The 21461-nt window shown below is 46.1% G+C and overlaps 2 protein-coding genes across 9 annotated transcripts in view; one reads left to right on the top strand and one right to left on the bottom strand.

Moving 5' to 3' along the window:
• The window catches only part of ETV6 (ETS variant transcription factor 6), a 177118-nt gene that overhangs the window by 37663 nt on the left and 117994 nt on the right, over positions 1–21461 (bottom strand). For 7 of the 8 annotated variants that reach the window (XM_065584037.1, XM_065584047.1, XM_065584052.1 and 4 more), the window contains 2 exons: positions 4751–4915; positions 590–724 (listed from right to left, as the gene is read on the bottom strand). In XM_065584037.1, the coding sequence (XP_065440109.1) occupies positions 590–724; positions 4751–4915 (300 nt within the window). Of the gene's footprint in view, positions 1–589; positions 725–4750; positions 4916–18510; positions 19519–21461 lie in introns of those variants that run through there. The other variant, XM_065584068.1, reaches the window with a different exon arrangement.
• LOC135981453 (uncharacterized) lies at positions 13511–16046 on the top strand. Its single transcript, XM_065584081.1, has 2 exons — positions 13511–14482; positions 15477–16046. Exons 1-2 carry the CDS (start codon positions 13906–13908, stop codon positions 15950–15952), a joined length of 1053 nt encoding a protein of 350 aa, XP_065440153.1. The 5' UTR covers positions 13511–13905; the 3' UTR covers positions 15953–16046.

Genomic DNA, 21461 nt, shown 5'->3' with positions numbered 1-21461 from the left:
TATAAAGAAGAACAGCCTTTCCCTGAAAACAAAATAATTACCAATCTTACAATTAAGGCAAAAGTTGAGCAAAAAAATGGGCCTGGCACCATGCCATACATGTTAAATGTCTCTAGAACCACCAGAGGAAATGAATTCCAAAGTCAAAGTCTCCAGTCCCCAATTTACAGCCAGCCAATCACAAGTGCAGTAAGAGTACATAAGGTGGGAAGGGAGTTTTCTTTCCCATAAAACTAGGGAAAGGAAAGTTCTGTGCAACAGAGTGGGTTCTACATATAAGCTCCAGAAAAGTTATCCCCACCTAGTATATTTTTAAACAGGCTTTGAAGCAGGACAAAATAGCGGAAAATAAATGGAGATTTACACAAGTAAAAGACTAAAATATTATAAAGCACTAAGAATTTGCAACCAAATGGCTTGGTGGATCAGCTGAACATTGTAACAACTAAAGGACTGTTCCACTTCTGAAGGGAGAGAGATTGTTTTAAAATGAAATTTTTATTGGTTTAGAGTAAGAAAAAACCTCCTGATGGTCTCATCCAAACTGCTGACATAATGACACCTCCAGTAATAAAAGAGACATTATTACCTTCATCGTGGTTCTGGTGTAATATGACCTCTGGCTGAGCATGGATAGAGTTCCCAGGGTGGAAGAAAGGTGAAAATAGCATGCGAGCTTTCCTTTGCTTCAGGATATGCTGAAGGAGTTCATACAGCACGTCACCTGAAAGACAAACAGGCAGCTAAAGGAAATGAAAAGTTACAGACTCTTGGAGAAGACTCATTTGGCCATTGGATGCATGAATTCTAAGCTCCTGGTGCCATTTTCAGATCTAAAAGTGCCTGCAAGAAGAACCCGCATCTTTCTCACTCCTGAGTAAGACTCCTCCTTGGCAGTCCAAAAGTTGTGCATGTCACGCAGAGGCAACAGTAATGAAAAGTGGGGGGGGGGGGGGGAGGGGGCAATGTAAACCTCAGTCCAGTTGCACTTAATAGGCTGGTGGATAGATTTTGTACTTCCACATCACCTCCCATCTGAGGATCTCAAAGCACTTTACAAACATTAGTTTACTAAGAGGAGGTGTGAGACTTAATTATGTCCCAGTTTTGCAGATGGGCAAACAAGGGCATAGAATGTTTAAGTCATCCAGGCAAAGCTTATACAGCAGGTTCATGGTAGAATGAAGATCAGCACCCAGATCTCCTGGCTCTGAGCCTTCTGCTTTAACCATTATTCAACACTTCCTCCCTTAAGTTTTACTGTATAATGAGGTTTTATGCTGGAGAAGATATACATTCCATTAAAAAAACATCACTGATGCTCCTCCACACCGCTTTGTGTGTTGTGGCAGTGATGTTCCTGTGTCATTATGACATTCTATGGAAATCTAATAGAATGTTGATAAATTCTCCCCACGGTAAATTTAGCAGGTCAGTCAGGCCCAGATCCGCAAAGGTAGCGAGGCACCTAACTCCAATTGTCTTGTGGGTGTCAGCAGGAGCAGCGCCAGGGTTTTTGCCGCCCTAGGCGGCAGCGCTCCTCCTCTGAGCATTTGGCAGCGGGGGTCCTTCCACTCTGCGTCTTCGGGGCACTTCGGCGTCGGGTCCCAGAGCGAGTGAAGGACCTGCTGCTGAATTTCCGCCAAAGACCTGGAGCAAAAGGACCCCCCGCCGCCGAATTTCCGCTGAGGGTGGCAAAATGCCACCCCCCAAATCCTGCTGCCCTAGGCGACCGCCTAGGATCGCCTAGTGGAAGCGCTGGCCCTGGGTGTCAGTACAGACTTACACAGAGCTACCTCCCTCAGGGCTAGTGCTCATTTATTAGCAGTGCTTCAGGAGTCTTGTTCCCATTCCAACAGCACGGCATGGGAATAACTTCCAGCACTGCTAGATTTTGCAGGTAACAGTATGGTGGCCTTAAAGGAACACACATTGCAGTTGCCAGAAGACTGATTGTTTATGTGGTGATTTATTTATTGTGAGAATATTTCACCTTTCAGTGACCTCCCGCCTCCAACTGTACGGTGGGCAACAATGGAGGTGCTTTTTGCCTTTTAAAGCTGGCGACAATGAAGCAGTTAAGTAGAAAGAGTTAACCAAAGCACAAAATGCAGGTGACTCTAAGTGCCCCAGGGTGTGTGTGATTAATCTTAATAATACTACATGCAGCCCTTTGCCTATCTCCTGCCCCCACATGCAGGAGTGAACAATATTCAACAATGGTACTTTGCCTGAAATATTAACTAATTTTCATAGGTCCTTTAACTGTCTTAATAAAAGTGGCATTTAGGAGACCTTGGATTTTCTACTACTGTTATTTTTCTTATTTCTATAACACCTGTAAATCCATTTCATATTCAGCACTTGCCGCTGTAAACCTCCAAGGTTCTATCTGTCGGTCAAAGATACTAAACCTTTTTTGTTTATTTCCTAGCTATTTCAGCCTAAGTCATTCTCATTTCCATAGTCTGACTTTTTGCTCTATTTCTCTGTCTTGGCTGCCTTTACTATGTCAGGGGTGACTTTGGGGCACTTTTAAAGGAGTCTGTAATGCCTGAAAAATTAATTAAAAACGAAGCCTCGTATTTAATACATAATGAGAGACCAGAGGGGGATTTTACCACGTAATTTGTATTTTACAGAGCAAGATAGAGACACACACATAAATTGTGCCAGATCACTTCAGGAGAATACGGTGGTCATCCTTAAAAACTGCCCACCTTTGCCTTAGGCCAAGTCTACACGCAGCTTTTATACCAATATAAGGATTTCATGGGGGATGTGATTTCCTACAAAACAGTACAAGCCCTTGTGTGGATATATTGGTTATATTGGTATAATGGTGTTTATCCTGGTATAGCTATTCCCATTAGGGAAGGGGAATAAGTTATACTGGTATAAGCACATTTATACTGCTATAACTGTATCTACACAATGGGTTATAATGGTATAACTGTTTTGGTTAAAAAATAATAATAATAATCACAACCCTCACTGAAATGCCCCTGCCAGTATAGTTAAAGTGGTACAACTTTTGAGTGTATGGCTAACTTAATAACATTAGGGCAGAAATGGCATTATTCATTTCCTTATACTTCAAATACAGGAATATCTGGGAAATACTTCAAATACGAGATGATGTTATTTAGTGATCTATAGTCATCTAAAAGTTTTAAGGGCAACCTCTGTGCCTGTTATTGCTGTATGTGGCATAGATTTAGCAGGCCTGAATGGAATGTTTTCTCAAAAGTTTGTCAACAGCTACCATAAAAAAATTAGAATAAAATTTTAAATTGAGTTCACAGATCAGTAGTCAGTAAAATCATGCCTCATATTCAGCAAAGTATGAGCTCCATTCACAGTGAGGAAATAAATTCTAGAGCCAAGGATTCTCCTCCGTGAATGCTCAGTCCCCAGCCCGCAGATGCTTAAATCCAGTTGACGTCAAGTGCAGTAACAGTACATGCAGGGACAAGAGAGGTGTCTCTCCTAGACAGCTGGTGCTGGGGATAAGGGAAGGCCAGTCACATGCAGCATAGTGGGTGCTACATACAAAACACCAGAAAAGTTGTCCTGCCCAAGGTTATTTATTTATTTCTTAAGCAGTCAATGGGACTTAAGCACATATTCAAGTGCTTTGTTGAATCGGGGCCTATATGAAAAAAGGATGGGTCAGATCCTGTAAGAGGATGCTAGTAGAGGGAGGTGCCTTCGGGGAGTCACAAGGTTAGTGTCTTTCAGAACTACTCCACATTTTGATTGGTTAGTGCAACACGATCTGTATTCCTGTGTCTTTACATTGGAAGTCTGATAGCAGCTATTTTCCAGGCACTCAGTTCAAGCTGTATGATCATTTCTGGTAGCTGATTGAATTACAAGCCTTTTTATTTAGCAGGGGTACCCTATATGGTCATAAAAAGAAAGCTAACAACTTTTATTTAGAACCATTCATTCAAATTTAGTTAAACAGCCCTGACACAGGAGAGGAAGGAGGTTCAGTGTGATTGTAATGCTGAAGGCGACAGACTGCAGGGAATATAAATACAGGCAGGTGACACACACATGTTTCTAAATCTTCTGTGTGAGTACATAACTAAATTATTTGGCAACAGGCGGATTGATTCACACACCTGCCTGTGCTTTGCCTGGGGCTGGACTCCAGCATGTGAGAGAATATGGGCAGAGTAATGGGAAGCCCATGGGAGCTGTAAAAGAGAGGAAAGGTCCCCAGGGATGAGTTTTGCTGAAGCTTTTAGCAGCACAATCAGCTGAGTCAACTGTGAGGCAGAATGCTAATGCAGGCTTCTTAAGAGGCTGGAGCAGTTGATTAACTCCCTTCTCTAGTTGGGTCTGTGAAATGATAAGCCTTTAAAGGACAGAGCTGGATGTTCTAAACTGTTGCCAGGCAGTCTCTCTCTGAGTTTTGCAAAGGGTTTTAACTAGAGATGGGCCAGGCACTCTCAGTTTGGATTGGGATCTAAACTCTCTCAAAGTTCAAGGGTGTTTGGATCTCTCTCTCCCTCACCCTTTCTTATTTTACTGGATGTTTCACTCTTCCCTGGCCTAGTCTGCATAGCTCTCCTTGTCTTTCCCTTCCCACCCCAACAACTATGGGTGTCTTTTCTTGTCTCTGCAACCCACCTTTCATGGCTCTCTTCCTCCCTCCCTTCCTTCCCAGACTCTGTCTCTGCTTCCGTCTCTTTCCTGCACCCTGTGTGGCTCCATCCTTCCTGGTGTAGATAAACCTCACCTGAATGAGGAGACCTGTATCGAAAGTCCTCTTTGGTCAGGAGCAGGAGTGCTTTGCCATTCATCTCAAAAGTGTTGCTGTCAATCGGCCTCAGAGAAAACTCCTTCTCTGCCCACTTGAGCCACTGGGCCACATCATCCCTGCTCCAGTAAACTGGCTGCAAGCCTGTGGGAGATAGAAACACTGTGGTCACGTTAAGAAACTGGAAGAAAGGGTAAGCGATTCTGGGAAAGGACTAGTCCAGGGGTCGGCAACCTTTCAGAAGTGGTGTGCCGAGTCTTCATTTATTCACTCTAATTTAAGGTTTCGCGTGCCAGTAATACATTTGAACGTTTTTAGAAGGTCTCTTTCTATAAGTCTATATTATTGTATGTAAAGTAAATAAGGTTTTTACAATGTTTAAGAAGCTTCATTTAAAATTAAATTAAAATGCAGAGCCCCCCAGGCTGGTGGCCAGGACTCTGGCAGTGTGAGTGCCACTGAAAATCAGCTCGGCACGCGTGCCATAGGTTGCCTACCCCTGGACTAGTGAATCAGTAACTGCATTTGGATGCAAAGCCTGAGATTGGTCTGGGGCAGCAATACAAAGTTACATCCACGCCCCAACCATGACTGTGAAGTGCTGCGTTCGTCCGCATGTATCTGCCTCTGAACAAGCCACAAGACCACAGCTTTCAACTGGCTGGATAGAGATTGTGCTCATCTACATACAGTTATGTTGGTTCGTGTGTGTGTGTGATTTTTAAGAATATAATTATACTGGAACAACCCCTAGTTTAGATACACTATAGTTTAGTCCCCTTCCTACATAGAAATAACCAGCACTGAAGAGCTCAAAAACTTGTCTCTCCCACCCACAGAAGTTGGTCCAATAAATGATATTACCTCACCCACCTTGTCTCTCTAATATCCTGGGACCAACACGGCTACAAAAACACTGCATACTATACTACTATAAGCACATTTGTACCGATATAACTGTTCCCTTACAAGCAGGGTTGTGTCACTTTAACTATACTGATATGGATAAAATGATACAACTTTTGTGTATAGACCAGGCTTAAGTTTGGTCTCAGTGCCTGATCTTACTACCAGTGAAGTCAAAGGGAGTTTGGCCATTGATTTTATTGGACACAGGATGAGACCTGGGATGGGTCAGATTAAAATATCAGTCTTACATACAATTTTAAAATGGCTTCCTTCCCATGGAGAAAAAAGCAGCTTAATTTTCAGGCAGCTGCTTATACCTAGATAGATAGGCAGGCAGATTATCTCTTATCCATTGGGAGATAAAAGCTTCCTTTCCTTTTCCCCTTATGAGATGACTCATTGTTTGACTTGTTACAATGCGTTATGTAGAAAGGAAAGCTTCACACTGCGCATAGAAACATAAAATTTGCCATATCTGATCAGATCTTTGGTACATAGCCCCTGGCAGTGCTTAAAATCTTATGCTTCAGAGCAAGATGAACCACCCTTTTTTATATTGCACCTGGCTGATTGTATGCTGCTGCATATGGGAAGACGTTTCCTTCCTGACACACTATTCTGTGAGACTGATTACCCCAATCTTTGCAAACATAACTACAAATCTCGTAGTTGGTTATTTTAAAAAAAATGATATGCAGCCCTTTTGCCAGGGTTAAAAAAAAAGTCACGGGTAATGAATTCTGTTCTGCTGGTATGAAAGATTCAGATTCCCAAAGCAGCTAATCGGAAAGCCCCCCGCATCAAGTTACATACAGAACTGAATCTGAGTCAGGAGGGGAATTGAGAGCAAGCTTCTGGAGCTTCAGATGAGCACGTACTTGACTCCCGAAAGGAACGAGATACCGCTGATCTGAACAGCAGTTACTCAGCAGAAAGACACCATATCAAATCCGTCTTCATTTGTAATGTACTCCTTAGCATTGCATTATGAGCCACTTTCAAAACAAAGAATCACATCTAATTGTCTCTGCAAGAGGACCTAAACTCTCTACCCCTCCTGCAATTTAGTCATTGGTTAGAGTGGGATCACTGAGGTGGGTGTTTTCTGTAGCTCCATCCTTAGGAGAAGGTCTATGCAAAGAGATGTGCACCATGGTTTAAAAAAATATTGAGACTCAGACTCATCTTCCTCTCTGGTAGAAGGAATTCCACAGCCTAAGGTCCTCCCAGTGGAAACAATCTGTTTCCAGACCCCAAGAGTTTAATCCTGAGGACTGCCAACTGCAGCACTTGTGTCAATTGCAGCTCTTGTGGTTGGATACGAAGGATGAGGTGGGGTCTAATACAGCACAGATCTAGGACATTAAGGACTTTAAAAAAGAGGAGAAGGACCTTGAAACACCCACGAGTGACTTTCCCTGCCTTCCACACAAATACGGATGGTAACAAACACCCCAAAGAATATCCCCCAAAGTTTAAAAACTATGTAATGTTTCTTTGCATTTCCCGTCGGCCTCTCCCAGAGCAACCATTTCCTCATTTATTAAACACCTGTTTCTTTTTCCAACCAACATGCCTCCCCTCCTCTCCCTTTTTCATTCATAGATTAACAGATTGTAAAGCCATAAGGGACCCCAGTGACCATCTAATCTGACCTCCTGCACTTGCATCTGATCTTTGATTCACTGAGACAATGTTGTTTGGATTGAATGACTCTTGTACTTGGACGTGGTGCTTTCTCAAAAATGCTTTCTACATACACAGCCATGTCATTAGGGAATGCTGCATTCCAAAATATTTCCTAGTTTAGTCCTCCAAGTTCCAGTCTTTAAATCCTCCTTTCCCCAAGAAAGGTTAAACTTGTATCCTCCTGCAGGAGGAGACCTGTTAGGTATGTATCATAGAGGAACTAGACTGTACTCTCTAGAGCAGTGTTTTTCAATCTATTGTCCACAAACCCCTGGGGGGTCTACAGACTGTGTCTAAGGGGTCCATGAAAGGTTGACATTACCATAGGACTGTGGTTTTCCACCTGTGGTCCATGGACTGCTAAGGGTCCGCAGACTATGTCTAAGATTCCAAAGGGGTTCGCACTTCCAGTCTTTAAATCCTCCTTTCCCCAAGAAAGGTTAAACTTGTATCCTCCTGCAGGAGGAGACCTGTTAGGTATGTATCATAGAGGAACTAGACTGTACTCTCTAGAGCAGTGTTTTTCAATCTATTGTCCACAAACCCCTAGGGGGTCTACAGACTGTGTCTAAGGGGTCCATGAAAGGTTGACATTACCATAGGACTGTGGTTTTCCACCTGTGGTCCATGGACTGCTAAGGGTCCGCAGACTATGTCTAAGATTCCAAAGGGGTTCGCACTTCCATTTGAAAATGTTTAGGGGTCTGCAAATGAAAAAAAGGTTGAAAACCACTGCTCTAGAGCATGGAATCTGGGTTTTATTGTAAGGGAAACACCAAGTGTGTCTATGGAGTTATATAATAAATTCTAATGATAAATAAACTCTGCTCCCCAACAATCTTTCTTTTTCAACAAAAATTAATTCAGGCTCGTGGAAGTAAGGGAGAGTCAGCAAGGCTAAGGCCAAGAACAGTAATGGCACAGGGTGTAGGGGTTTCCTATATGCAATTCTGTCAGTGCATCTCTCTTGAACTGCAATCCTGCTATTCTAGTCTTTGTGCCTCGACCACCAGCTCTACCTATGCACCTCAAACCTGGGCAATGACACTCCTTTCACTTCCAGTGCTGCCTTCTCCTGGTTCCCTACTGCAAAGCTCCTCAGGCCTGACATGGAACACTCCCCGCTGTTTAGTTCTGGACCCTCACTCAGCTCTGTCAATGCACCTCATTCCTGACCTGGAAGAGTTAATTTTAAATTTTAAAATTTAATTAATGGAGATATCCCATCTCCTAGAACTGGAAGGGACCTTGAAAGGTCATCAAGTCAAGCCCCCTGCCTTCACTAGCAGGACCAAGTTCTAAGCTTCTTCTGAACAGAGGCTTCCAGTGGTGCCAGTTAGTGTGGTGGTTTTGGCGTGTGGAAAATGAGAATATCAAGCTCATTTTAATTTGTGTCTTATTCTCTCATTTGAACCAGTCTCTCCAGTGGTGATAGGCTAATGGAGTAACCTTCTACATGTCTAAAGCCTACTTCAGAGATTATCTCTGGGTAGCTAATTGGTGCAATTTAATTACAAACAGGTAGAAGCAGATATCTGCATTTTGATCTTTATTCATCATTGGAATTTTGGTAACATGGAAATCCAACTAGAGTTTTGATTAGAAATCCAAAAGATGAAGCAAGACACCAAACTTCTCAACTGCATTTCATCTTCTGCTAAACGGTTGTGGCTTTTGTAAAAAAAAATACAAGATCCTCTCCATTTTGTGGCACACCAGTATGATAATCTCATGTGATCAGCACATTTTATAATTTACAGCGCATTCCTTTACAGAGTATAGCACAAACCATAAAAATAATTATTTTTCCAGGCCTGGATCCCAAAAACTGGTATGTGAGAGTTTTCTGTTTGACCTGGTTTATACTATTAAGTATTACCATGTCTGAACACACTTGTGTTAGGTGAGTCAGTGATGAACACAGTTCACTGCTCTGGATAGACCAGAACAAACCACGTTCAGCATCATCTTGGCAACTGTTGTTCGGACACAGTAACATTTCATAGCATATGCCTCTGTTCAGTCTACTCCTAGATCTGACACTGAATCACTTTGACTTTCTAATTCAACTTCCCCATTGGTAAAATGAGGTAATACTATTTACCTCCTACTGATGGGGGTGTTATGAGAATTAGTGTCTCTCTGTAATGTTTTGAGCATATAAGGTGCTATCAAAGACAACAAAACAGGTTAACCACTTCTCCTCCTTGATCTTCTCCTCTCTTCTCATCCCTCCCTCACTTTCCTGTGGAACGATTTGCTTCAAAGCACTCTGTTCACTGCATGACAGTTCCTTTGCAGTGCTGAATCAATTCACTCCAGAGAGGCTTTTTGTGGAGGCGCAAATACTGCAATGTGAGTAAGCGTGAGGCAGGCTAACGTCACTGAAAGAGCTGCTGACACCTCATGGAAAGCTCCATTCAGAAACAATGCTGCCCTGTAGAGCATCACATATTTTCTTTTCCTCTTTTTTTTTTCTTATTAAAACAGATCATTTCATGAAAAGAAAGGTATCAAAGGGAGGGCTGTGCAGCTCAAGGGGGTTTTAAGGCAGAGAGGAAACCTAACTATACAGACCTGCTGATACTTCATTAAAACATTTGTCATATAGTCTCCATAAAAGAAAATGAACTCTGCTTATGTTTTTGGATGCTGTGTTCTATATTTTTGCCATTTCTTTTCCCATTGATCTTTATTACCAGGGACACTATGCAAGAAAACAGACTCTTTCTATATCCCCCTTATCCTCTATTCTCAATAAAGGATGCTTACTGCATCATATTAAAGTAACAAAAAGCATTTACCAAACAAAACAGTGAGGATGATCAGACCTGTGCTACAAAATGAGGGCTAAATTCTGCCTAATCCAATGACCACTGAAATCAGTTAATCATTGACCGTACTGGGCATTGGGCCAAGCCTGTTGGGCAGCATCTTTCTCCTTAAAAATTCCTATTAAATTAGGGAGGTGGCAGTGGTGGCTAGGGCCCTGGCTTGGGACTCTAGAGACCTGGGTTCTAGTCCCAGCTCTGCTGCGAGACTTTGGGCTAGTCACTTCACTACTTTGTGCCTCAGTTTCTCCATCTGTATTAAAAAATAGGGATAATGATGCTGTCCTCTTTTGTAACGAGTTTTGAGATCCATGGTTAAAAGCGCTCTACAAGAGCTAGATATTGTTATTACTCCATGTGAATAAAGATGGCCGAGTCTGGCTCTGAGAGACTCACATTCTCTAGCTAGCCTGTCTTGTCAGCTCCTGAGCATTACCTTCAATAGAATAAAATTATTTATAGTGCTTCTTTCAGTCTTGAAGCAGCATATGCATTAAACAGGGAGAAAAACATGCACTCGCCTTTCTGATGCTGCAGGCTGGATCTTGGTATCTTAATAGATTATCTACTCCTGCTACTTATTCTTCACCTGAAGTCCTGCTTCTGACATTTGTTACATTAGCTGGGATAAAAATGATGAGGTTGATCCACTCTCATGCTCCAGGGCACAAACTGATAACCACCTGGAGTTAGGAAGAAACCCACTCCCAGCTCCTAGATATGGTAGCATTGCAAAAATAGGGGCAACAAAGAGGAACTGCTGGGGTGGTTTACACCTTCCTCTGAAGTAGCTGGCATAAACAGCAGGGGGGGAAAAAATCACACACACACACACACTTCAGAATTAACTGATTTAAGATGCCATGCTTTCCAAGTTTCCTGTGAGGCAACTGCAGGTCCCTAAAGCCGTGTTTACTCTGGGCATTAAAAGAACTCTGAGTTGCATAGGCGCTCCACAATAACCCATATATTCATAGATTTTAAGGCCTAAAAGGACCATTATGATCATCTACTCTTCACTCCTGCATTATACAAGCCAAAGAATTTCATCCAGTAATTCTTGCATAAGACCATAACTTCTGGGTGAATGAGGGAACATTTTTATGAAAGATATCCAATCCCGACAATGGCAACACTAACGTTCAATATCTCCCTTTTCCCATAAGAGGAAAGGACATGTGTGGTTCATATATGTACTGTATGCAGTAAATCACGTATTTTAGAGGTACGTTACATATGAGTAGGATGTGTAGCATACAGTATGAAAGAGGCCTTTTCCACATTAGTTCCAATGTGAGTCAATAGATGAGGTCAGAAGTTCAATATATAAATCATACGCTACTTACACAGCATTCACAAGTACGTTACATATATTTTTGTTCCGTTTAGGCTGGGAGATTCCATCCTAATGCCTGACTGCCTTATAGGCAAAAAGAAGGGAGAGAGAGAAGGGGAAAAAAGAAAAGACTCCCCCTGTTCATTCATCCTTTCCAGAGAGCAGATGGAATTGTTTTTACTCCCACACTGCAAAGTACTTATCACAGCTGGGCAAACAGCAAAGGGACCAGCACATGCAAATCAGCAGCTTGGTTTTGTACACCCAGGGACTCAAGCATCATCACTCCGGCAGCGTCAGGCAGGGAAGCCCTGACTACAGAACAATACACAATTCACCAGTGGGAAAACTGCACTAGAAATGTTCACAAAAAGCAAATGTATGCTAGCAATCGGTGTGCTCTAAACTGACGTAGAGGCTGGCTTTGGGTTGTTAATAATCTGCAATGTGCTGTATTACTCACATCACATAGCACACTGCCCATGGCAGAGAGAGGTGTGTTTGATGCAGGTTGGGGCAAGAGAGTGGGTTTCTTTGCCCACCACTGTTAAGGTACTGTGGTCTGGAGGGGCGAACATAGGCTTCAGAGCCAGAAAGGGGTCTAGTTCAGCCTCTGCCACTGATTCAATGTGGGGTCATGGGAAGTCACTTCACCTTTCTGTCTCAGTTTCCTCATGCAAAGGGCTCTGATGAGGATTTATTAGTGCTCTGAATACAGAGTCATAAAGTATAAGGCCAGAAGGGGACTACCAGATCATTTAGTCTGACCTTCTGTACGTCACAGGCCACCCGCACACTAAACCTAACAACCAACATTAGACCAAATTGTTCCCACCTGCAGGAGACTAGACTGTTCTGTGCCTCAGGCAGAGACTAGGAAGGACCGAGGTGTGCCAATGCCAGAGGCCGCTGCAATGAATGGCAGGGAAATGACTAAATGAGATATACCCAGTAACCAACACCCACATGCTGCAGAGGAAGGCATAAAACCAGGTCACTTCCAACCTGACCTGGGGGGAAATTCCTTCCCAGTCCATGTATGGCAATTGGTTAGACCCAGAGGCAGATTAGGGTATTGTGGAGCCCTTGGCCAGAGCAAGTGGGGCCCCCTCCCCGCCCCTTCTGCATGCAATCCCCTCCTGCCCCACCTCGGGGGCTCCTGCCGGGGAAATGGGGTCTGAGCACCAAGGCTTGCCCCCACTGCCCTTCCTGCCGGAGAGCAGAGTCAGGGCACGGGGGCTTCTCCCATTCCCCAGCAGGAGTGCCGGGCGAACAGTGCGGGGCAAGCCCCTGTGCCCTGACCCTGCTCCCCGGCAGGAGTACTGGGCAGGCGGGCACAGCGGGTCGGGGTGTGGAGGGGTGCCCATTTTTCCGGGGGCTCCCAATTGCCTGGGGCCCCTGGGCACAGGCCCCTTGGCTCAGTGGCTAATCCGCCACTGGTTAGACCCTGACCATGTGAGCAAGAACAAGCCAACCAAGCACCTGAGAGAGAGAATGCTCGGTGCCACCTCAGAGCCCTGGCTCACTCTGCCCAGTATCCCATCTCCAGCCATGGTCATCCTGGAGGCTTCAGAGGACAGAGATCAAAAAATAAAATAAAATGCTATAAAAATGTTAAGTATGACTCTTGCTACCATTCCTTTACTACTACCCCTCTTTCTCTCCAGCTTACCAGTGTTCAGAGGAACGATGTAGGCCCAGGGCTTGGCTCTTGAACTAGAGAGCACAAACCACACGGAGCTGTTCCATGGAGATGGCTGGGGAAATGTGTGCTAAGTAGCATCAAGCTAATTGTGTTGAAGGGGTTTTAAGTTGAATCACAAATTGAGCACCAGTGCGAGGAATTACTCCCTCCTGAGACTGGAACTGAACCCTCTCCATTCAAAACAACAGCTCTGCCATTCTTATTACGGATGCTTTCCCAGTAGATGTTAGCACTGGCGGTCAGCAGGAGGAGGCCAGCAGGCATTTAAGGCCTGGTCTACACTAGGCGTTTATGTCGAAGTTAGCGCCGTTAAATCGAATTAACCCTGCACCCGTCCACACTGCGATGCTATTTAGTTCGACATAGAGGTCTCTTTAATTCGACTTCTGTACTCCTCCCCGACGAGGGGAGTAGCGCTAAATTCGACATGGCCATGTCGAATTAGGCTAGGTGTGGATGGAAATCGACGCTAATAGCTCCGGGAGCTATCCCACAGTGCACCACTCTGTTGACGCTCTGGACAGCAGTGCGAGCTCGGATGCTCTGACCAGCCACACAGGAAAAGCCCCGGGAAAATTTGAATTTGAATTCCTTTTCCTGTCTGGCCAGTTTGAATCTCATTTCCTGTCTGGACATCGTGGCGAGCACAGCAGCACTGGCAACGATGCAGAGCTCTCCAGCAGTGATGGCCGTGCAGTCTGGGAATAGAAAGAGAGCCCCAGCATGGACTGATCGTGAAGTCTTGGATCTCATCGCTGTGTGGGGCGATGAGTCCGTGCTTTCCGAGCTGCGATCCAAAAGAAGGAATGCAAAGATCTACGAGAAGATCTCTAAAGACATGGCAGAGAGAGGATACAGCCGGGATGCAACGCAGTGCCGCGTGAAAATCAAGGAGCTGAGACAAGGCTACCAGAAGACCAAAGAGGCAAACGGACGCTCCGGATCCCATCCCCAGACATCCCGTTTCTACGAGGCACTGCATTCCATCCTCGGTGCTGCCGCCACCACTACCCCACCAGTGACCGTGGACTCTGAGGATGGGATACTGTCCACGGCCGGTTCCTCAGACATGTTAGGGGACGGGGAAGATGAGGAAGGAGATGAGGAGGGCGAGGCAGTTGGCAGCTCTCACAACGCTGATTTCCCCGACAGCCAGGATCTCTTCATCACCCTTACAGAGATCCCCTACGAAGCGTCCCCAGCCATTACCCCGGACACAGAATCTGGTGAAGGATCAGCCAGTAAGTGTTGTAAACATCTAAACATTTATTTTTAACAAAACAGGAATATTAACAATTAAAAGAATGGGTTGTTCATGATTAGTGTGCCCTAGGCGCTTAACGGTTTAGTAAGGGGCAGTGCAAGTTTTGAAAAGAAATCTAGCAATGTCCGGTTTTCAGTGATTGTCCTGCACAAGCCGCTCTACTGTGTATTCCCTGCTACTGCAGCTACAGTAAAATGCGGTCTATATGTGCGGGGATAGAGCAGTAATCCTCCTGGGACATCTCGATGAAGCTCTCCTGGAGGTAACTTGAAAGCCGTTGCATGAGGTTCTTGGGGAGAGCGGCCTTATTGGGTCCTCCGAAGTACGACACGTTGCCGCGCCACGAGATTATCAGGTACTCGGGGATCATTGCTCTGCACAGCAGGGCGGCATACGGCCCTGGTCTTTGGAGGCTTTCCCGGAGCATTCTCTCTTTGTCGCTCTCGGAGATCCTCATCAGGGTGATGTCGGCCATGGTGACCTGATTTTAATTAGGTAGGGGAATGTTAGTGTTGGGACTGCTTTCCCGTTCCTTTACAGAACTGTCACCGCTGGTTTGCAGCCACGCGGTGGAGGCGGGAGAGGGGCAGCCGAAAGGGATCATTCCCGGGGACAGCCGCGAGGGGGTGGGACAGGGGCAGAGTTCCCGCTTGCCGGATTGCTGGCAGCAGGGACTGACATTGATTTAAATGTGAAATGAGGCCAGTGGTAATATAAAAGTTTTAAACTGCCACAAGTGTACGGCTTACCATGTCTGCCTGCAACAGAAATTCCGTTGTGCTGCCTCGCTTCTCAAATGTGCTGTTCAAGACCCCAGGCACAGAATGCGAAGGCCGAGAATTCGACCTTGTGCTGAGTGCGCATGTGAAAGGTGCTGTGCATGGTCTTGTTCACAGAGAAAGACTATGTTCTTTGTTCACAACTACATTTATCTTTCAGAGGAATTCACTCCCTTTTTCCCATTTCCACAGCCCCGTCTGCGACTGTCTCACAACCTAGCCTGGAATCACACTCCCAGAGGCTAGCGCGGATTAGGCGTAGGAAGAAGAGGACACGGGAGGACATGTTCTCTGAGCTTATGACCTCTTCCCAAGCCCAGGCAGCACAGCAGACCCAGTGGCGGGAGAACTTGACCCGAATGCACCAAGCCAACATGGATCGGGAGGAGAGGTGGCGGCAGGAAGACCAGCAGGCGACTCAAACGCTGCTTGGACTACTGAGGGAGCAAACGGACACGCTCCGGCGCCTTGTGGATGTTCTGCAGGAACGGAGGCAGGAGGACAGAGCCCCGCTGCAGTCCATCTCTAACCGCCCTCCCCCGCCACCAAGTCCCATACCCACCTCACCCAAAGTGCAAAGAAGGAGAGGCGGCAGAGTCCCTGCTAACTCTCACTCCACCCCTGCAGAGAGCTCTAGTAGCAGAAGGCTCTCATTTCCCAAAATTTGAAAAGTTCTTTCCTTCCCGCCTGACACAAGCCCACGTCCAAGTTTCACCTCCCAATGCCATGTGTAGTTGATAATAAAAAATTCGTTTCTGTTAACTACTGTTTCAATCATGTTCTTTTGGAGGAGGAGGGGAAAGGGGGTTGGAAATTGGACAGGACAGTCTCCTTTGGCAGGGTACATAGTCGGGGGCAGGCACAGCAGCAGGGCACATACACAGTGCAGTGATGCAGTGACTAGTTGCCCCGGTTAGTCTGGGAGGTTGTTTTGATGTAATGTTGGGGGGGGTGGGTTGCTCTGTGACTTTGTGGCGGGGGAGGGCAGTTACAGATCTTAAGCGCCGGTCCTTAGACAGGATCACAGAGCCACACAGCATGGGATCTGTAACCGTCCTCCCCCTGCCACAAAGTCAAATAGACCTCCCATACACACAGTCCCGATCAGGAGGGGTGACAGGCTCCGTTGAAACAAGCATCCCACCGCAGCGGAGCCTGTCAATCCTTGAGTTTAGAAGCTGCATTCGCATCACAACACTAGACCCGCCCCGCACCACAGTCTGCGTCCCAGTTTTAAAAAATTCCCGCTAAAACAGTATTAAAGAAAACGGTGTGCTTTAACAAAGTAGAACTATTTTTATTTCGACACGTGTGTTGGAGGGGGGGTGAAGGGGGTATGTAACTGGATAGGATAGTCAACATTACCTGGGTAAAGAAACGGGGGCAGGTTTAGCTTCTCAGTACACAAACTATAAAATCACAGGTTACCCTGCTCACTCAGGAACTTTGCTTTCAAAGCCTCCCGGATGCACAGCGCTTCCCGCTGGTCTCTTCTAATCGCCCGGCTGTCTGGCTGTGAGTAATCACCAGCCAGGCTATTTTCCTCAACCTCCCACCCCGCCATAAAGGTCTCCCCCTTGCTCTCACAGAGATTGTGGAGCACACAGCAAGCTGCTATAACAATGGGGATATTGGTTTCGCTGAGATCACAGCGAGTCAGTAAGCTTCTCCATCTCCCCTTGAGACGGCCAAAAGCACACTCCACCACCATTCTGCACTTGCTCAGCCGGTAGTTGAAGAGTTCTTTTTCAGTGTCCAGGGCGCCAGTATAGGGCTTCATGAGCCAGGGCATTAGCGGGTAGGCTGGGTCCCCGAGGATGACTATAGGCATCTCCACATCCCCAACAGTTATTTTGTGGTCCGGGAAGTAAATACCTTGTTGCAGCCGTCTAAACAGACCAGAGTTCCTGAAAACACGAGCGTCATGAACCTTGCCCGGCCATCCCACGTAGATGTTGGTAAAACGTCCCCTGTGGTCCACCAGTGCTTGCAGCACCATGGAAAAGTATCCCTTTCGGTTAATGTACTGGGTGGCCTGGTGGTCCGGTGCCAGGATAGGGATGTGAGTTCCATCTATGGCCCCACCGCAGTTTGGGAATCCCATCGCTGCGAAGCCATCTATGATCGCCTCCACGTTTCCCAGGGTCACTACCTTTGGCAGCAGTACATCAACGATTGCCTTCGCTACTTGCATCACAACAACCCCCACGGTAGATTTGCCCACCCCAAACTGGTTCGCGACTGACCGGTAGCTGTCTGGCGTTGCAAGCTTCCACAGGGCTATGGCCACTCGCTTCTGTACACTCAGTGCAGCTCGCAACCGGGTGTCACTGCGCTTCAGGGCAGGGGACAGCAACTCACAAAGTTCAAGGAAAGTTCCCTTCCGCATGCGAAAGTTTCGCAGCCACTGGGATTCATCCCAGACCTGCAGCACTATGCGGTCCCACCACTCAGTGCTTGTCTCCCGTGCCCAGAATCGCCGTTCCACGGCATCAACATGACCCATTGCCACTGTGATGTCCTCGGCGCTGGGTCGCCTGCTTTCTGACAGGTCTGTGCTACTCTCAGACTTCAGGACATCACCGCGGTGCCGTAGCCTCCTTGCCTGACTTTTCTGCATCTGCCTCAGGGAAACCTTTATGATAAGCTGCGAGACGTTGAGAGCGGCCACAACTGCAGCGATGGTCGCAGCGGGCTCCATGCTCGGAGTACAGTGGCGTCCGCGCTGTCAATGACTGGAAAAGCGCGCGAACTGTTTTCCCGCCGGCGCTTTCAGGGAGGGAGGGCGGGAGTGATGGACGGATGACGACAGTTTCCCAAAAGCACCCTCGACTCATTTTGTTACCCAGAAGGCATTGCCGGCTACACCCAGAATTCCAATGGGCAGAGGGGACTGCGGGAACTGTGGGATAGCTGACCACAGTGCACCGCTTCGAATGTCGACGCTATCACCGTTAGTGTGGACGCACAAAGTCGAATTACTGTCCTTAGTGTGGACACACACGTTCGACTTTGCAATATCGATTACAAAAATTCGATGCAAGTAAAATCGAACTACTCTCGTAGTGTAGACAAGGCCTTAGACAGGGTGTTCCAGGGATGATAAAAGCAGGATGGTTAAGGATTCTTATCTTCATGGGGAATTTCTCCTACTCCCAGTACTTGAGGGGTGAAGAAGGGTATGGTGACAGACACAGACAGATGGCTTTGTGGCATGCTCACTTACCTGGAAACAAGAATGCGGCACTGCAAGTGAGCTGGGACAGCTGGTGTGATGCAGCCCTGTAATGGGGACTTGCCTCCTTCCTGTTGGCCCACGTACTGTGGTAAGTGCCCCGAGGGGACTAGAGGGCTGTGAATGGTGACTCCTAAACTTGCCTGCTCTTAACAAGTGTCACCTGGATTGTAACCACAACAGGGCCAGAGCTACTGCAGCTGGCAGGGATTGTCCCCTCCCCTAATGGAAAGCTGGTCCTGCAAGTGGGGGCCCAGAGACACCAGCTATTAGGCAGGGGTAGCATGTCAATAAGTACCTCAGAAAAAGCCTCAGGCCAAAGTGTGCATAGGCCACCTTCAGCTCAGGCTGACTACACCCCAAAGAGGATTAATTGGGGGGTGAGCATTGATTGGTGGAGGGGAAATTGACTGAGAGGTGTGTCTTGTGGGGGAGAGCAAATAGGATGGGGGAGGAACTTTACTGGGAAAGAAGGGACTGGATGGGGAGTGGAGGAGTTCTAGGATGGGGAGTGAGGAGACTAGCCTGCGTTACCCAAACAAGACTTGCACATCATAAAAAAAATGTTGTAAAACTGGCTTTAATTATAATGTCAAGATATAGAAGTTCCCCACAGTCCTGGCAGAAATCTAGCAGCTGTAGAATAACAGCAAAGGCCAACCACCTGAAATTCAAGAAGGGGCTCACAGACCTTTTGCAATGGGAGATGGGACTAAAGTAAAGAGCAGATGGCAACTGAATTCCTTTCACCACTGAACACAGGTACAGGGTGTGCTTTGTGCACACAGTCTACTTGTGAGCCCCGTATGCACCATGCAAACTGCATTCTTCTGTATAAGTGCTAGAGAAATTAATGAGAGGTAGAATTCTGCAGATCACACAGATAATACCAGCTTTAACATCTGCCCAAGGGCTTACTCTGCTCTCTATGAGAAGCTCTTAATTTCTCACTAAGAGTATTGACTGTGTGAAGACCCTGCAAACTCTAGACACCCTGGTCTATAGGGCTACCCTGTCATATAATAATAAATAGATCAAATTGTTTTTCTAATGCAGCCTATGGAGAGTCTGTGAGAAACGTATTGATTGGAAAATGCTCGAGTAGAATGATGAGGCTCTGAGCCCTGGTACAGGGAAATAAATCTTTCCAGCTCCCCACACCCATTGCCAAATGCAGCTTCCTGGAAGCAGCTATGGCCCTTTCTGGAACTGAAGTGAAAATCCCATGTTCCATCACCTCTCCTGACCTGCTGACATTACACATGGTTTGAATTTGCTGATCAAATGCACAAGCAGGACTCTAAATTAGCTTGCCAGCCTGAGATAGCTTGCTGATTAATGAGAGCGGATGAAGTCACTAATAAAAAAACCCTTGAAATGTGATGAGGAAGAAGAAGGGAGGAGAGAGAGAGAGGCAGGCAGGCAGGCAGGCAGGCAGGTCAAATGCTCCAAAATTATACAAGGGAAAAGTTCCTTCTCCTTCCTTAGCTCAACTTTTCTTCACAGATGTTGATTAGCAGCTGAGGAAACCCACCTACAAAATTACTGCAGAACTGCATACCACTCTTCTAAATAAAATACCAGAGTAATCGCCCCAGAATAATGCAAGCCAAATCCTGAAGTCCTTACTCAGGGCTGGATTCTGATATCATTATGACGGTGAGTGTAAAGCTGGAGTAACTTACTGTAGTCAATGGCGTTACATTGTTATAACTGACATCAGTATTTGACCCACAGTTTTTATTCCTTCTTCTAACATCGTTGGGAGTTTGCCTAAATCAAGACTGAGTAAAGCCAGAGTAGAAAGTGCACCTGAGGACTTAACCCTGCAGTAGCAGTGCTACTATTGTAAGCTGCATTTTGGATTGCAATTTTGGATCATTTTTGTAGAATACTGTAGCACTCTGAGAAAGCACGGAAATCAATTAATTACAGCAATGATTTTATCTTCAGTTATCTTTATTTAACACTCACTAGGTGTTTGTGAAGATAGTCACACCCACCCACAGCGCATATTTGTCACGTATGGATTTCTCTCTATCTTGTCTCTAAATTGCACACGTCTGTAAGTTTTACCTTAGCACAACGCTTTCATCATCACCACCACCATCGTCATTCACAGTGACATACCAATGTCTTATGTACCAAAGTGGCCATGATAGATGTTCAGGATTCTGCCTGGGGCAATTACCAATTGGAGGTGCTAGCAGTCACAGCAGTAAGTAAAAGGACCTACTAATGTTCTAGGAACTCATTAAAGAAGCCTTGTCAAACAATTTTTAAGTCATTTTTATCCCCTCCAGCTCCCTTTTCTCCCCTGTGCACTGTTTGTAAAGCCCTCTTAGGCCATGTCTACACTACCACTTATGTTGGCAAAACTTATATCGCAAAGAGGTGTGAAAAACACCCTCTCCTACCCCCCAAGCAACATAAATTTCGCCAGCATAAGTGGGACTGTGCACAGCGGTATGTCGGCAGGAGGGTTTCTCCCGTTGGCACAGACGGCTACACGAGAGATCTTACAGTGGTGCATTGGTACATCTGTGCTGCTGTAAGGTCTCTAGTGTAGACATAGCCTTAGAAGCCTGAAAATACCATTTCTTCCGGGGAGGATTAAGGCAGGATCCTTGCATCTGGACACCACATTCAGAGAAGGCCCTAATGCATCAGTGGTCAGTGAGCTGAGGAAAACATAGCACAGCCAATTCCTGCCAGTCACCCTCTCCTTCCCCGCTGTGGGGGCAATACCCAGGGAAGGAGGAAATTTGCTTGGGTCCATCGTGACCCATCAGTCATTCACGTCATGTCACAATGTGACTGTAAATAAGGACGGCAGGGGGTCATGTGACTTTTACTTGAGCAGTACGTGCAGCTGTCTAGGGGATGGGGATGGGTGAAAGTTTGGTTGGATCTGGTCCCAGTTACAGTCTTAATCCACCCCT

The sequence above is a fragment of the Chrysemys picta genome, chromosome 1, assembly GCF_011386835.1.
Source record: "Chrysemys picta bellii isolate R12L10 chromosome 1, ASM1138683v2, whole genome shotgun sequence".
NCBI lineage: Eukaryota > Metazoa > Chordata > Testudines > Emydidae > Chrysemys > Chrysemys picta.
The sequence above is the reverse complement of the archived record's forward strand: the minus strand, read 5'-3'. Positions and strand labels throughout refer to the sequence as shown.